The 16,594-nt window shown below is 37.4% G+C and overlaps 3 protein-coding genes across 3 annotated transcripts; 1 reads left to right on the plus strand and 2 right to left on the minus strand.

The window, feature by feature from the left end:
• Nucleotides 1–2,227: 2,227 nt before the first annotated feature.
• Nucleotides 2,228–3,949, minus strand: LOC111783614 (protein NUCLEAR FUSION DEFECTIVE 4-like). Its single transcript, XM_023664530.2, has one exon. The coding sequence runs from the start codon at nt 3,947–3,949 to the stop codon at nt 2,228–2,230; it is 1,722 nt and encodes a 573-aa protein (XP_023520298.2).
• A 2,505-nt stretch (nt 3,950–6,454) lies between these two features.
• LOC147786512 (protein NUCLEAR FUSION DEFECTIVE 4-like) lies at nt 6,455–8,176 on the minus strand. The gene has a single exon (XM_087120474.1). The coding sequence runs from the start codon at nt 8,174–8,176 to the stop codon at nt 6,455–6,457; it is 1,722 nt and encodes a 573-aa protein (XP_086976600.1).
• Nucleotides 8,177–9,668: 1,492 nt separating this feature from the next.
• LOC147786513 (uncharacterized) lies at nt 9,669–15,255 on the plus strand. The gene is made up of 5 exons (XM_087120475.1): nt 9,669–9,920; nt 11,678–12,757; nt 13,383–13,559; nt 14,195–14,322; nt 14,937–15,255. Exons 1-5 carry the CDS (start codon nt 9,669–9,671, stop codon nt 15,253–15,255), a joined length of 1,956 nt encoding a protein of 651 aa, XP_086976601.1.
• The last annotated feature ends 1,339 nt before the right edge of the window (nt 15,256–16,594 follow it).

Below are 16,594 nucleotides of genomic sequence, written 5' to 3' on the forward strand. Positions count from 1 at the left end.
ACGGACCTTCTCGGTTTGTTGACGGAACAAATGGGACTCCGACCTCTTGAACCTCACTATAACTCCAAAAAAGAGGTCCATGAAACTACATCAAGGTTGAGGGCGAATTCCGGTGGTGGTCCGGTGAGTACTCTAGCCACTCTTTCTTTCTTCTCTTCTACTTCTCTCAACTTTCCAACTTTTCTTTCTTTTGCAGGTATTGTGTTAAGACCAATCAAGACCCATAATGGGCCCAAGGACAAAATGACCCATAAGTTGTTATTATTAGGAATGGTTGGGATATGATAGCTTATGAGCATGATTATTTTAAATAGCTAGAGTGCATAATTAGAATGCTACACTCAGCATATTGATTTGCATGTTAGAAGAATCCGTGTCAAAAGACTACATTCTTCCATGATGAGAACTAAATGTTTTAAGCTATATAAGAAGATTTTTGCTATGTTAGAAACTTTGATTTTAGTTAAAACACTAATAATAGGATTTCAAAATTTAAATCCTTGCACAAACTTGAATAAGAAAATTATGATAAGATTAGAGCACTAGAACTAGAGTTATGTCACAATTATCATGTTAGGACATTTTCAGTGAATCAAAGGCCAATGGATCGTGAGTTATGCTTAAAGAACTGAACTTTAGTGCACCTAGATTATAATTAACCCCATGAATTAGTCCAGAAAGTCCTTAATACAAGTACCTAGTTTACAATTATAGCATGTAGGAGAACTTGGAAAGCTTATCTTGCCTATTAGCAGTGGTGAATGATATCACTAGAGCCAAGACCACTTCATATTCCCTCTAGGAAATTATTAATACTCAGGGACACAAATAGACCTAAAAATACCCTGTTTAGTGGTAGCTTCATGATGAGTACTATTGAGTTTGACTCAGTTTGGTCATAGAGGTAGTGCATTGAGGTTGTTTAGTGTTAATGCTTTTATCATGTATGGAAATGGTTAAGAGTCTCTAAATAGGATTTTTTTTTCCATAAACCCATCTCAAGCAAGAGAATGGGCAACACAGGTAGACTCAATAGTTTGTCTCTACACGAGGTCTTTCCTCCATTTTAGTGTGACGTTATGGTTTGTGGAGGGTTACCAACTATCCTTTTCATAAATGATGTTCAAGATTCATGATGTCATAGCATCCTTCATGTTATTATGTTTGATGAGGTTGCTCCTCTTCAATTTAGGATACCCATAATTTACTTACTAAGAAATGTAAGCTAGTTAAGTAAGTTGTTCACTCTAAAGCTCAATTAGGCCCTTCAGGAGATCCTGCGACACCAGGTTACGTGAACTTCCTCTAAACCACATTTTGGTTTACGGCATGCATGGAAACTACCTTAGGTACTTCAGGAACTCCCAAAAGCTTAGCTAGTTGTACAACTTAGGTCTGAACTTCCTAGATTTTAGACGAAAGCCAATGATAGCTAACTAAGTCATGGATGCAATTAAGAACTTATAAGTAGATTACTTATTGAGTTTATTTATACCCACAAGATATTACCTTTTTCGTTTTTTAGGTGATAGTTGATTTATTAGTCTAGGTGGAAAATTTGTGGGAGTTATGTGGCCATGAAGGAGGCTTTTCCTAGGGCGTCAATCTTTTTGGTACTTGATTTGTATTTTGTTTAATTAAATCTCAAATGGTACATTCGATATCTATTTGTCAGTCCTCTTGCAATTTTTTATTTGAAGTTTCAAAAAACGAGTCACGGTAGAACATAGATGTAAGTCATGATTTAGATATTTTATGTTTTGAATGTATACTTTGTTTTTGATATGTTTGTTAATGATTTCTACAACCTACTTTTTGTAAATTTTTGTTGAATTATATAAAAATCTATTTGATTAACTATTATTTTTAAATTATAGAAATTATCGAGTCGATTTTCATTCTAAGTCAAGAGTGACCCTCTCGATTTTGTATATGGCATATATATGGCATATCAAATGTAAAGTATGTCAATGGTAAGAAATAAAAAGATAGTTGATATTAAATATATCAACCACTAATGTTCCAAAATCATTAAATTTCAAACTCCCTTCTCCCATGTCCACAATTTGTTTTACTAGTCATGCAACTTTCTTGATAATAAATTTATAAATGGTCACGTATTAAAGAAATCCTTATAAAAGAATGAAACACCAACCACACAAAATCAAAAGGCTAAAACTAAAGTAGAATGTCCTGAAGTAGGTATGCTTTTGTTGAGTAGTTTCTCTTATTTACTTTGATCATGAGTTTTCATTTTGTGTTCATTGTTCTTATCATCGGAAGAATATAATTCCACGTTCAAATGCTTAACCTCCATGTCATCTCTGTATTTCTTATATACATCTCCTTTGTAGAAGTCTCGAGTTCTATAAGCTAGCACCAATGAAGCCATCGCTCCAAACAAGGTCACTGCAGCCAAAATCATGAACGATTCATTAAAGCAATGAGTTCCAGTGCAAGTAAGGCCCTTCCCGTTCTTCACATTTCCAATTTTAGTGGCTTCTGCATCGTAAAACCTCCCTATTACTTCCACATTCATTATATAAGATCCAAGTGGGACAGCCAGTTGCCCACAGTTGAGCAGTGTCGAGTAATGTTTGAGGCCGAAGAGATCAGAGATTATGGCGAATATCAATGGAGTTTGGGCTCCAAGGCCAAACCCAATGATCAACGAAGCTACATAGACTGAATTTATATAAGGGAATGCGATGGAGAGCAAGCCGATGCAGGTGAAAACTTGGGTAAGACCGAACAGGAAAGGGCGGGGTAATTTGTATTTGGTCATAAGGGTTTCAGAGATGAAACCGGAGAAGACTCGACCAAAGAAATTGAATATGGAAATCCATGAAACCAAAATACTTATGGAATGATTTGGATATTTAAGTGACTCGGCGATCTGCCCAAGATTGTCAATGGCTGCAACGGACGACCCACATGCAGAAACCGTTGCTATGAAAATAAGAGCCATATCTTTGCTTAGAAGAGCTTGCAAGATGCTGAAATCTTCTCCTCTTTGCGGCTCCTTACATACATTTGAGACACTCGGCAAAGAAATTTTTGAAATTTCCTTAAGTTGTTCACGGGGAATCGAAACAACAATAGAAGGATTCATGGTTTGTTTACCGAGTTTGAAGAGAAAAAGTTCTTCTTTAATAGCTATCAGAAGGGGCAGACAGATTAAGACGACGATGACCGCGACGCCACCGGCATAACCAGCCTGAGAGAAAGCAATGTTTCTCTGGGTTATGGTGAGAAAAAAGAGGAACACCGCTATCGCTATGGACACGTAAAGCAAGTGGTAGAACACTTTGAGCTCCTGTGGATGCTTTCGAGCTTTGATTGTCCGAATTGGAAGAAAACACAAGAAACATACAATGGAGGGTAGCCATGAAAGAAGGAGGAGAAGATCGATAGAATTTTGGTTGCCGTGGATTGCTAAATTAATCTGAGTTAGGATGGCACCACCGAGGCCAACGAAACCCTTGAGAAGGCCCAAAATGATACCGCGTTGATCAGGAAAATTTCCAACGCTAGTGACCATAACGGCGGTATTGGGGAAGTTCTGTGAATTAGAAGTAATATAGATGTAAACAAACATTAGCCATAAATGGGGTTTTGGGACGTAGCTAGAAACGGAGAGCCAAATCATAAAGTAGCTGAAGAAATTGGAGGATATCCCCACAAGGAAAAGCATCCACGGAGGAGCCACCTCGGCGAAAAGCCCGGCAAAAACTCCAAGGTTGGAGCCGAGATCTTTAGCAAATCCCAAGGTATTAAGTTGAGTTTGATTGTAGTCAAATTTTGTTTTTAAGAGTTTGGAGTATGTTCCGAACAAGTAAGGTGAACCGCAACCGATCATGATCGGAAAAGAGGTGAACACTGAAAACCATCGTCCTTCGACAACTTGTTTCACAAATAGCCAACTTTCCGTTTCATGGTTGTCGCCCATGGTCACTAACTGGACTATTGGGCGCTAAAAATTTATTATTACTTAGGAATAAGAGGTGTCAGAATTGGCTGAAAATGAGAACGAGAATGAGGAATGAAGAATGAAGAATGAAAGTTGGGAATGAGATTTTGAGTCCCCAATTTGGTGCCCTATAAAGGAAATTTAGTTCCAAACATCTTACCTAACGCAACATAGATAGAGTTTAATGATGGAAAATGGTTTCGCAAGCGCAAACAAACACTAACTTCCTCTCCTACACCATATATCTTTTTAGATATGTTCACAACAACATAATTTCATGAAATATACCATTTATACGATGATTTTTGCTACTCCATCTTCCTTTTTAAACTCGGCCTAATTTATGCAAAAGTTTTTCCTTTCTTGAATTCTATACTTTTCTAAAGTTTCTGTGTTTGACTCTACAAACTTTCGCTTTTTATTTCTTAATCTTCTTTAGAGATAGTTATATTATATTTTGAGTATATTGTTTTGAGTATTCAAATGGTAAATCTACTCTTGACCTCAGCTATTTAAAATTTCAACAACTATAACGGTTTGATCTTAAGTCTTATAAAGTATTGAGTTTGCTTTTAAACTTGTAAAAAGAGTTTGTAGCAATTTTACTGTGGAAGGAGTGAAGTAAGATTCTTTTCAAAATTCTCTAGGTACTTGGTAAGTGGAGTAAGTCGAGTTTGATCGAACCAGTGTAAGGGATACAATGTTAAATTTTCTTACTCTTCCTTATTGAACTGTGAAATTAATAGTGATTTATTCCATATTCTAAGCCTTTCATAATTATTTATTGTTTTGAATAGAGTTATAATGGATCTAAAAAGTTGGATAATTATGAAAATTAAGCATATTTAAATACTTTTTTATTTAAAACCCTATTCTCCCTCTAGAGTTGCCATATCAATCCAATAGATGTGACATTTGACCACAAAGTTGCTTAGGGTACATCTGATCCTTAGGGTTGAGTATAGGATCCTTAAGGTAAATTAGTTAACCACTTTATTTACGCCTATGTCGTGATCTTGTGTATCTTAGAATTATGAGGCGCTACATTGTTTCAGTTCTAATACTGAATGATTTGCTAGGGTTATCGTGGAATAAATTTGATCAATACCGAATTTTTATCCACAAAAGATTATTGGTGAACAGATCCATAACGTCGTGTCAAGTTCTAAGAGGGAGCGACCCTTGTGACTGCCAACTACTAAGTACTCATATGGCCTCGAAAAAGTAGGAGATCCATTGGAAGACCCATATTTATTTTAACATATGATACTAGCACATATTAAATTCTATTATTGAGCATAACTCATCCCATTTTCATATGTTTTCCACTTAACTCATTTCAACTTTTGATGAACAAAGTTAAAAGTTTTTCTCAAAGAATCTATAAAAATTAAATTCATACCATTTAATTATGAAAAACTTGGTTAAATTTGGGTTTCCAAAAGTTATTTCCCTTCTCTATTTTCTTAAAAGAATGTCCCTTTAAAAAGGGTTTTAAAATGGGTCTCCAAAGGAGAGGTTGTTGAATTCTACCACGAGCAGATATTGTTCTTTGTACTTTCCTTTTTTGGGCTTCCCATCAAGGTTTTTAAAACATGTTTGCTAGGGAGAGGTTTACACGCCCTTGTAAGGGTGTTTCGTTCTCCTCCCCAACCGACGTGGGATCTTACAATCCACTCCCCTTCAGGGCCAAGCGTACTCGCTAGCACTCGTTCCCTTCTCCAATGAATGTGGGACCCCCCTATCAATCCCCCATTGGGGCCGAACATCCTTGCAGGCACACCGCCTCGTGTCCACCCCCCTTCGGGGCTCAACCTCCTCGATGGCACATAGCGTGCACTCCTGCCCCGACTCAATTCTACAACTCGCGTGAACTCCTATCCCAAAAATCGACCCACAAACGGAACTCGATCACAGTTTTGACCTGTACGCGCCACTGTCTTTAGCTCGGCTTAGCTTCAACATGACTCAGTGCTCCACGACTTCTAATGTGCTTATTCGGGTTGGATTAGGGTTTTTGGACTCCTTCCCTACGCTTTTGGCCCTTGGCCCTTCTAGAGCTATTTTTGACCTTATTGAGGCATTTTAGGTTAATATGAGTTATAAATGGTCAATTTAAATTATATTTTAAGCTAAAAATGAAATTACGAGCTACTATCCCATAGGTTATGTATGTTATATGTCTTAATATGTTGTCGTGAGTTAACAGTCATGTGATGCATGTAGTGGCAGCTCTATTTCAAAAGAAAAATATGGTCATTTCTGCTCATTTTTTTCGATATTTCATGTTCTGTCAACAAAAAAGTCTTATAATAAAGTTTTATGTTAATAATTTAATGAATAATCATATTAAAATGAAAATTTAAAAAATTAGGAATACAAATATTTGAATCTTCCCTCTCAGAAAATATCTTTCTCAAAGGACCCTATGGGTGTCCTCAAATTGAGTGCCCATGGGAGGTTTGAAAGATTAATGGTTTGGATTTAATCCTCAATGTTCTTCTTGTTATCTAAGTGATAGAACTCCATTTCCGTTTGTGGAATCCATATCTCCTCGTTAAAGTTCTTATACACATCCCTTTTGTAGAATTCTCGAGTCCGGTAAGCCAACACAAACATAATCACGGCTCCAAACAATGTCGCTGCAGCCAATATTGTGAAAGACCCACCAAAGCAATGAGCTCCAGTGCAAGTTAACCCCTTCCCCGCAATCTGCTTATGTTCACGTAAAGCTTCCATATCGTACAACTTCCCGACAACATCCACGTTCAGTATGTAAGACCCAAGTGGGGCTGCCAATTGCCCACAATTGAACAGCGTCGAGTAACGTTTAAGACCAAACATCTCAGATATTACGGCAAATAGCATTGGATTTTGAGCTCCAAATCCAAACCCAATAATTATGGCAGCTAAGTAGACGGAGCCTGGGAAAGGGTAGGCGATGAAAAGCTGGCCAATGCAAGTGATGAGAAAGGCAAAAGCAAAGGTTAGAGGACGAGGCAACTTGTATTTAGTCATGAGGGTTTCTGAGATGAAGCCAGAGAAAACTCGGCCGAAGAAATTGAATATGGAAACCCACGAAACAAGGATGCCTATGGCTCGTTGTGGGTAGCCAAGTGATTCCCCAACTTGACCTAGATTATCTATAGCGGCTAGAGAGGACCCACATCCAGAAAATGTAGCTAAGCAAATAAGAGCCATATCTTTGCTGAACACGGCTTGCAAGATAGTGAAATCCTCCCCTCTTTCAGGCTTGTTCCATATGTTTTGGCAACACGAGGGCGAAACCTCGGGGACTTCCGAACTGGCAGAGGTAGCGAGGGTAGGAGGGTTTTGGTGAAGCATGGAGACTGGGACAGAAGGACCAACGGTTTGCTTGTTGAGTTTGTAGAGCAACAACTCTTCTCTACATGCGATTAAAATGGGTACGCATAGTAAGCAAACCACAAAGGATGCGCCACCTACGTACCCAGCTTGAGAGAAAACCACTTGTTTTTGTGCAATGGTTAAAAACAAGATGAAAATGGCCAGAAGAATTGAGACGTAAAGTAACTGGTAAAACACTTTGAGTTCATCGGGATGCTTACGGATACGGATGGGTCGAATTGAGGGGAAAAGGATGAGGATTAGGAGAGAGGGGAGCCATGCGAAAAGAAGAACCAGATTGGATGGATCATCGTGGCCGTAAATGGCTAAATAAAGTTGGCTTATGATGGCACCTCCAATACCCACGTACCCTTTAAGAAGACCCAAAATGATCCCTCGTCGGTCGGGGAAGTTTCTCACGCTCGTCACCATAATGGCAGTGTTTGCCCAATTTGAAGAATTAGTACTGAAGCAAACCAGAATGAACATTTGCCAGAATTTTGGCTTGGCGATCCGGGCAGTTATGGAGAGCCAAATCAAGAAGAAGCCGGTGAAATTTTGAAATGCCCCAATTATGAAGAGAACCCACGTCGGAGTCACCTCCGCCAGAAGCCCCGCGATAATTCCGATGTTCGACCCGAGATCTTTGGCGAATCCCAATGTGTTAATTTGGGTTTGGCTGTAATCAAATTGGGTTTTTATGACTTTCGAATATGTTGGAAACACGTAAGTGGTGCCGTTGCCGATCATCATTATCAGTCCCGCGAATACACTAAACCATCGTCCTGCTACCACTTGTTTGATGAAAGCCCAAGCTTCTGATCCTCCCTTGTTGCCCATATCTTTTCTTGGTGCCAAGCAATTCAGTGCCTCACTCTTTTAAAACCAATTCAGTTCGGTAAATTTTAATGGACAAGAAGCCAAACTCAAACTTCCTCATCTCAACATAACCATTGTCTTTTTGTTACCCTAAAATAACCCAAAGCATAACTACATGCTCTCACCAAAATGAGACATTCATTCATTTGTAGGTTACAAGTTTAATCCCTTCTACTTTAATTAACATTTCATCAAAATTAAGCATTAATTTTTCTTAACCCACATTTAATTTCTAATTAATTTATCATTCTAATTAATTTAATTGAATGTGATGACACACAAATTCCCGTAGATACTCTAGACAACACTGAATTATCATGTTCCTGGTTTGAAGAAAAATCTTGCTTTCTGTATCACAAATAACAGATTCAGGAGAGTATATTCTTTTTGGTCCTAAAGATATTCAAATTCTTTCTTATGTGAAACATGTTGCTGTTGATATCCTGTTCTTTGGAAAAAAGAAAAGAATCCTTGTATGTTTTATCGGCTAGGGATGAATATATCAAGAAAATTGGTCATAATGCAAGCTCAACGTTTTGGCATGTTCGTTTGGGTTAGGTGAGTTTTTCAGTTGTTGCAGAAAATATCCACAAAACAACATCGTTCCTATTTAAAAAGATATTCAGCATGATGAGATTTGTCCAGGCTGTCAATATGGCAAGTCTCATCGTCTTCCTTTCCCAAGCTCATGGAGTAGAGCTTCAACAGTATTGAAATTCATCAATTCTGATCTTTTGGGTCCAACGCGAACAACAAGCTATACCGGCCTTCAGTACGTGATGGTGTTTGTGGATGATTTCTCTCGTTTCAGTTGGGCATACTTCTTAGAACACAAAAGTGAAGTTTTTTTCAAAGTTTATTCAGTTTTGTTACAGATGACGTATTTGTTTAGATTGTTGTATCTGATTAAATCTCCTTTATAGTTAAGAGTTAGATTTAGTTTTGATTTGATTTAATTTTAATTTGATTTAGTTTTGATTTGATTTAGTTTTTTATTTCTTTACTGGTTTGTTAACCGATTTTCTACCGATTTTTAGGTAGATTCTTTAAATATCTTTTTGTATTGTTTATATATACAGAGAGAGCATTCTTGCACTTCATAATATAATCTTCTTATCAACCATTCAATCACTCATTATTTCATTAACAGTTGGTATCAGAGCTATTTTCTTAAGTGATCGGTGAGATCAAAATGGAAGGAGAATCCAGTTTTTCAGCTGTTGCACCACCAGTCTTCGATGGAGACAATAATCAAATGTGGGCAATTCGTATGGAGAGTTATCTAGAGGCTTTGGATAGTTGGGAAGTAATAGAAGAGGATTACGAGGTCCCTCCGCTTCCAGCAAATCCTACTGTAGCACAAATCAAAGTACAGAAGGAAAAGAAGACGAGAAAATCAAAGGCAAAAGCTTGCCTATTTGCCGCTGTATCTCAAATGATCTTCATACAAATAATGTCCCTCAAAACAGCAAAGGAAATCTGGGATTATATCAAGGCCGAATATGAAGGAGATGAGAGGATTTGTGGAATAAAAGTCCTGAATTTGATTAGGAATTTCGAGTTGCGGAAGATGAAGGAGTCGGAATCGGAGTCGGTGAAAGAGTACTCTAACAGACTTCTCAACACTGCCAACAAGGTGAGATTGCTTGGTTCTGTGTTAAATGATTCCAGGATCGTTGAAAAGCTGCTAGTCACTGGAATAGAAGTTTGTGATGGTGTTAATATAACACATGCGGAAGCAACTTGAATCTTAGGCACTTTTAGAACATCAATTATAGTAAATAACTAGCATGTTCACAAGTATTAAAACTTAATGAGTTTGAATACTAACCTTTTGTAGTTCAAATTCCTTTTTCCTCACGAACCGGTTTCGAACCACCACTAGTGTCTTCTCCACTATCCTCCGCCCTTAGAACGGGATTGTGGAATCCGGTGAGTGACTAGACTTGGGAGGGATTTTGTATATATGAAGAGAGTGTTTGTGAGAGGTTTTTCTCAAGGTTTTTCACCGAGAAGAACTTTCATGTACCATGATCACTCTATTTATAGAGTCATGTTTGCATGTTCATGCAAATTTGAGATCACCAAATTTTGATACTCAAAATTTCACTCAAACTTGTGGGGTTTATTTGGCAAGCATGCAAGTTTGGTTAAACAAAATTTTGACACCTCAAAATTCCACTGACATGAATTTTTACATTAAATGAAGCCAACATTTTGACTTTCTTCATTTTAATTCAACAATTAATTTGAATAATTAATTTCAAATTAAAGTAATATTAAATGAGTAATTAAACTATTTAATTAATATTTAATATTAACTCAAAAGCCAATCTCAATCAATTCCGATACATATTTGATTAAAATCTTTAAAACTTATTTAAATATCTCAAATTCTCTCTTTTTGTTTAATTCGTAAATAAAACAAAAATGCGGTTAAATATATCGTACAATGTAGCGCATATTCTCTAATTTGAATTCGAACACTTCGAACTCACTCGTCACACTATTCTATTGTTTAGTTCGATATGAGCTAGCAGAGGGACCTAATGGACCTATAGATCATGGGCTCCAACGATCCAAGATTAACCCGTTAAACTCATTAACCTTGTTAATCAACAACACTCGTTAACTACTAGGACACTCCACTATAGCCTAGTAGTTGTACTCCCCTCACTATAGATATATTTCTGTCCATTTGATATAACCATGATTAGTAAGTCGATCCTTCACAGGTTGTTCGTAGCTAAAGCTGGGTCAATTAGCCGTTTTACCCCTGAAGTTGCTTCTTGTTTCTTATGTCCCACCGATCCTCTTATGAACAATTGGTTTGTGGTTCAACCAGTAAACCGAATCCCTCTCAGGCCAATGAGTGGGTGGGGCCCCTTGTTCAAGATCTGGAGTCAGTACTTAAGGGAACTACCTCTCTTCTATCCCTAAAAGTGGGTAGGAGCGAATTCCATCTTGCACCCCACGTCCCCAGCTATTCACCCAGTCTTACCCCTGAAATGGGAGGTCTATTGAGTCGGCAAACTTGAGCCACTCTCACCCATGCAAATCTAAGGATAATTCCGAATAAACAGGAGTTCATGGTTAGCTCAGGATTAAGATCGAGTTACCTAGGTCATCGAATGAAATGAAAATCAGTCTCAACAGTAAACAACATTATAAAGTGAGAGTGATTTTCTTCATGGTCCGATCTTATGCAATACTCATTGCATAGGATGCCCTCACTCACATGTCTTCACATGTACAATTTAGTGATCACATTGTTTATATCATATACAAAAGTGGACCGCATCCATAGTGTCCCCAGAATAAGGTACTCAAAGGATCTTCATGCAAATAATGTCCCTCAAAACAGCAAAGAAAATCTGAGATTATCTCAAGGCTGAATATGAAGGAGATGAGAGGATTCGTGGAATGAAAGTCCTGAATTTGATAAGGGATTTCGAGTTGCAGAAGATGAAGGAGTCGGATTCAGTGAAAGAGTACTCTGACAAACTTCTCAGCATTGCCAACAAGGTGAGATTGCTTGGTTTTGTGTTAAATGATTCCAGGATCGTTGAAAAGCTGCTAGTCACTGTTCCAGAGAAGTTTGAAGCCACCATTACTACTCTGGAGAACACCAAAGACTTGTCAAAGATTTCTCTTACAGAGCTCTTGAATGCTTTACAAGCACAAGAGCAAAGGAGGTCTATGAGGCGGCAAGAAGGGGTGATTGAAGGTGTGCTACATGTCAAGCATCAAAACAACAGCAGGTATAAAAACAAGAAAATTTTCAAAAATCAATCAACGAATGGAGATCCATCTGCCAATTATCAGAAGACAAAAGGAGGAGGTTTCGAAAAATCCTATCCACCTTGCTGCCATTGTGAGAAGAAAGGTCATCCACCATACAAGTGTTGGAGAAGACCTAACACCTTCTACTCCAAATGCAATCAACTTGGACATGAAGTTGTGATCTGCAAAGCCAAAGATCAGGTGAAAGAAGTAGATGCACATGTAGTTGATCAAGAAGAAGAAGAAGAAGAAGATCAATTGTTTATGGTCACTTCTTCCACAGGCAAAGAATCAAGCGAGAGATGGTTGAATGACAGTGGGTGCACAAATCACATGACATATGACAAGCAGTTTATTGAGGAATTAAGAGACACTGAAGTCAAGAGAGTGAGGATTGGTAGTGGTGAACACTTGGAAGTCAAGGGAAAAGGCATAGTAGCTATAACAAGCTATGAAGGTACAAAATTTATTCGAGATGGTTTATTTGTGCCTAAAATTGATCAAAATCTCTTAAGCTTTGGTCAGCTACTTGATAAAGGCTCTAAAGTGTTGTTTGAGAATAAGCAGTCCTTGATCAGAGATGCTAGTGGCAAAGACTTGTTCAATGTCAAAATGAAAGGAAAAATCTTTTCTCTAAATCCGACGGCCTTTATATCTAGAGTTAGTGCCACTGAGATTTGGCACAAAAGACTTGGGCACTTTCATGATCGAGGTTTGCTTCATAAGCAGTCAAAGAAACTGGCAGGACTCGCTGACATTGTTAATGACATGCCTCTTTGTGGTGCTAGTAATTTTTGGAAGCAACATAGGCAACCCTTTCCTAAACAGGCATAGAGAGCCTCGAAAAAACTGCAGCTGGTTCGTACTGATCTTTGTGGTCCTCAGCGAACACCATCATTAAATGGTAATCTTTATTACATTATTTTTATTGCTGATCTAACAAGAATGTGTTGGATCTTCTTTATGAAGCAAAAGTCAGAAGTTGCGGGTGTATTTTGGAAATTCAAAGCCAGAGTTGAGAATGAAATTGCATGCTTGATTCAGACTGTAAGATCAGATAATGGCAAGTAGTACACTTTTGAAACTTTTAACAGGTTTTGTGAAGAGGCTGGAATTGAACATCAATTGACAGCACCATGCACTCCTCAACAGAATGGCGTTAGTGAAAGGAGGAATAGATTCATAATGGAGATGACGAGATGCATGCTTCATGAGAAGAATCTTCCAAAACGTTTTTGGGGAGAAGCAGCAAACACTGCTGTGTACTTGCAAAATCGAATATCAACAAAATCTGTGAAGAACCTGACACCATTTGAAGCTTGATATGGTTACAAACCTTCTTTAAAGTTCCTATGGGGGTCTTTGCTTCACTTACATTCCACAGGTCAAGCATGATAAGCATGACAAGCTTGACAAAAAGGCAGAAGCTGGCATCTTTGTTTGGTATAGCACTATATTCAAAACTTACAGAGTTTTTCAACCACACACTAGTCGTGTTATTGTGAGCCGAGATATTCATTTTATTGGAAATGCACAATGGAATTGGGAAGAATTGACGAAGGTGAATCAGATTTCTAATGCACCAAACAATTTAATCTTTGGTAGCATGTTAGAAGAGTCTGAAGATGAATGACTAGAAGAGTCTGAAGATGAATGACAAGAAGAGTCTGAAGATGAACGACAAGAAGAGTCTAAAGATGAACGACAAGATGCTTTGGTTGATGAGATGCACGTGTCAAAGGAGGAGCTTTCGATGATCGAGAAAGACAAAACCTGGGAATTGGTTAATTGACCTCTGAACAGAAAGATAATTGGAGTAAGATGGATCTTCAGAAAAAAGCTTCGAGTTCACAACATCTAAAAAAGGAGGAGTGTTAAAAGATCATGTATTTGTTTAGATTGTTGTATTTGATTAAATCTCCTTATAGTTAAGAGTTAGATATAGCTTTGATTTGATTTAATTTTGATTTGATTTAATTTTGATTTGATTTAGTTTTTTATTCGTTTACTCGTTTGTTACCAGATTTTCTGCATATTTTTAGATAGATTTTCTAAATATCTTTTTGTATTATTTGTATATATATAGAGCATTCTTACTCTTCATAATATAATCTTCTTATCAACCATTCAATCACTCATTCTTTCACTAACAAGTTTAAGTATGCTGTAGAAAAAGAATTTGAATTGAAAATCTAGTGCTTGCGCACTGATAATGGAGGGAAATTTCTTTCAAATGATTTTATGGAATACTCCAAGGAGCATGGGATTCAGGGTCAACTGACTTGTCCAGAACCCCCGCAACAAAATGGGGTGGCTGAGCACAAGTTAGCTCATCTTACATCAGTTTGCTTGTCTTGGCTGCATGCGAGGAGTCTTCCAAGAGAGTTATGGGCATCGTTTTTTCAAATAGCTTGTCATGTTGTAAATGGCTGCCTCCATGGTCAGGGACAGAATCATCACCATTCGACCTAATTTATCATCGTAAATCCAAAGTGAGTTATTTTCGTAATTTTGGGTCTATTTGTTATGTTCATGTACTGAAACATAATCGAACTAAACTGTACCCAAAAGACAAGAAAAGCATTTTTGTTGGCTATGATACTCATAAAAAGCGTTGGTGGGGTATGGATTTGGAAACAAAGAAGGTTATTGTATCTCGTGATGTGGTGTTTGATGAAATTTCATGTTACAAAGACGATGCAGATGGCAGCAAAATTATAACTACTATTGCACGCTTTCCTAATGATTCTACGTTAGGGAGAAAGAAAATTTTCAATTGCGACAGACATTCAAGCTGAGGAGAATACACAAGCCACTACAAATATTGAGGTTGACACAAGAAAAAATCCTCAAAGACAGAAAAAGTTACGAGATCATTTGTCCGATTTTGTAGTTGACAATTTTCTGTTCTATCTTGTTTTTTTATGGGAGATACAAGGGAAAATGAGCCGAAGTTGTATAGTGAAGCTAAAGGGATTTCAGAATGGGAAAATGCAATGATGGAACAAATTTCAGCACTTGAAAAAAATGACACCTGTGAGCTTGTACCCAAGTCTCATGATGCCGATTCAATTACTTGTAAGAGGGTTTACAAGTTGAAGAAAAAAGCTGATGATAGAATTGATAGACACAAAGCTCGTCTTGTTGCTCGTGGGTTCTCTCAGCAATATGGTCGAGACTATGATGAGGCTTTTAGTTCGGTTGCAAGGATGACATCATTACGGACAATCATCTCTTTAGCTGCTAGTAAAGGCTGAAAGTTTTGGCAGCTTGATGTGGAAAATGCTTTCTTTTACGGAGAGTTGGATCGTGATATTTTTATGGAGCAGCCGCAAGGATTTACCTCTAAGGAATATCCTGATTATGTGTGCAGACTTAAGAAGACATTGTACGGACTCGAGCAAGCTCCTCGTGCTTGGTTTGGTAAGATTGCTCAATATCTTAATTTTTGTTGTTTTAAGTCTTCATGTGCTGATTCGAGCTTATATGTTAAGAAAAAAACAACTGTATGCACCCTGCCCTTACTTTAGGTTGATGACGTGATTATTACTCGTGATGATATTTTTGAAATCAGTAGTCTCAAAGATGTCTTGTCTGTTCGTTTTGGAATGACAAGATTAGGTGAAGCTGATTGTTTTCTGGGTTTGGAAACTAAGAAGTGTGATGGTTATTTTCTCTCTAAAAAAGAATATATAGCATGTTTATTGCAGCGGTTTCGTATAGAGAATTCAAGAGATAAAATTACTCCTATATAACCAAATCTCAAATTAGCTAGAAATTAAGGGAAGTCATTAGAAGATGGTACATTCTTTCTGCACCTTGTTGGTAGTTTATTCTATTTAACTATCACAAGGCCAGACATTTCTTTTCAGTAGGAGTTATGTCTCAATTTATGGATAAGCCACATGAGACTCATTTAATTGCAGCAAAAAGGATTCTTTGTTACATCAATGACATTCTAAATTATGAATTCATGTATGAGAAATCAAAGTCATTTTTCTTAAGTAGTTTTGTGGATGCTGATTGGGCTAGTGACGTGAACGACAGATGCTCCACAACAAGTTTTTGTTTTACAGTAGGCTCAGCTGCAATTTCATGGTGCAGTAAAAAGCAAAGCACTATTGCTTTGTCCAGTTGTGAAGCAAAATATGTAGCTGCTACAATGGCTACTCAAGAATGTTTGTGGCTCAGGAGGCTTATTCAAGAAATGGTGACTACTCTCAATCATCCCACTCAAATTAATTGTGATAATCAAAGTGCAATAAAACTTGCTGGAAATCCGGTGTTTCATTCTCGTTCGAAACATATTGAAACTCATTATTATTATGTTCGAGAGAAAGTGTTATTGCAGGATGTTGAATTGAAAAATACATACTAATAAGCAAGTTGCAGACATATTTACTAAGCCACTTGTCAAAGTGAAGTTTGAGGTTTTTCGTAAGACTCTCGGAGTTATTGAGAAATAAGCTTGCATTAACGAAGGCTGCAGAATTTAGTGTAACTTATTGCTAGTTTGAATTAGTCAAGTTATTCATTTCTATTAGGAGTCTGTTAGCTTTATTTCTGCAAATAAATTAGTTGCACGTTAAGTAGTTT

The sequence above is a fragment of the Cucurbita pepo genome, chromosome 20 (genome assembly GCF_057944985.1).
Source record: "Cucurbita pepo subsp. pepo isolate OVF chromosome 20, ASM5794498v1, whole genome shotgun sequence".
Classification (NCBI taxonomy): Eukaryota; Viridiplantae; Streptophyta; class Magnoliopsida; order Cucurbitales; family Cucurbitaceae; genus Cucurbita; species Cucurbita pepo.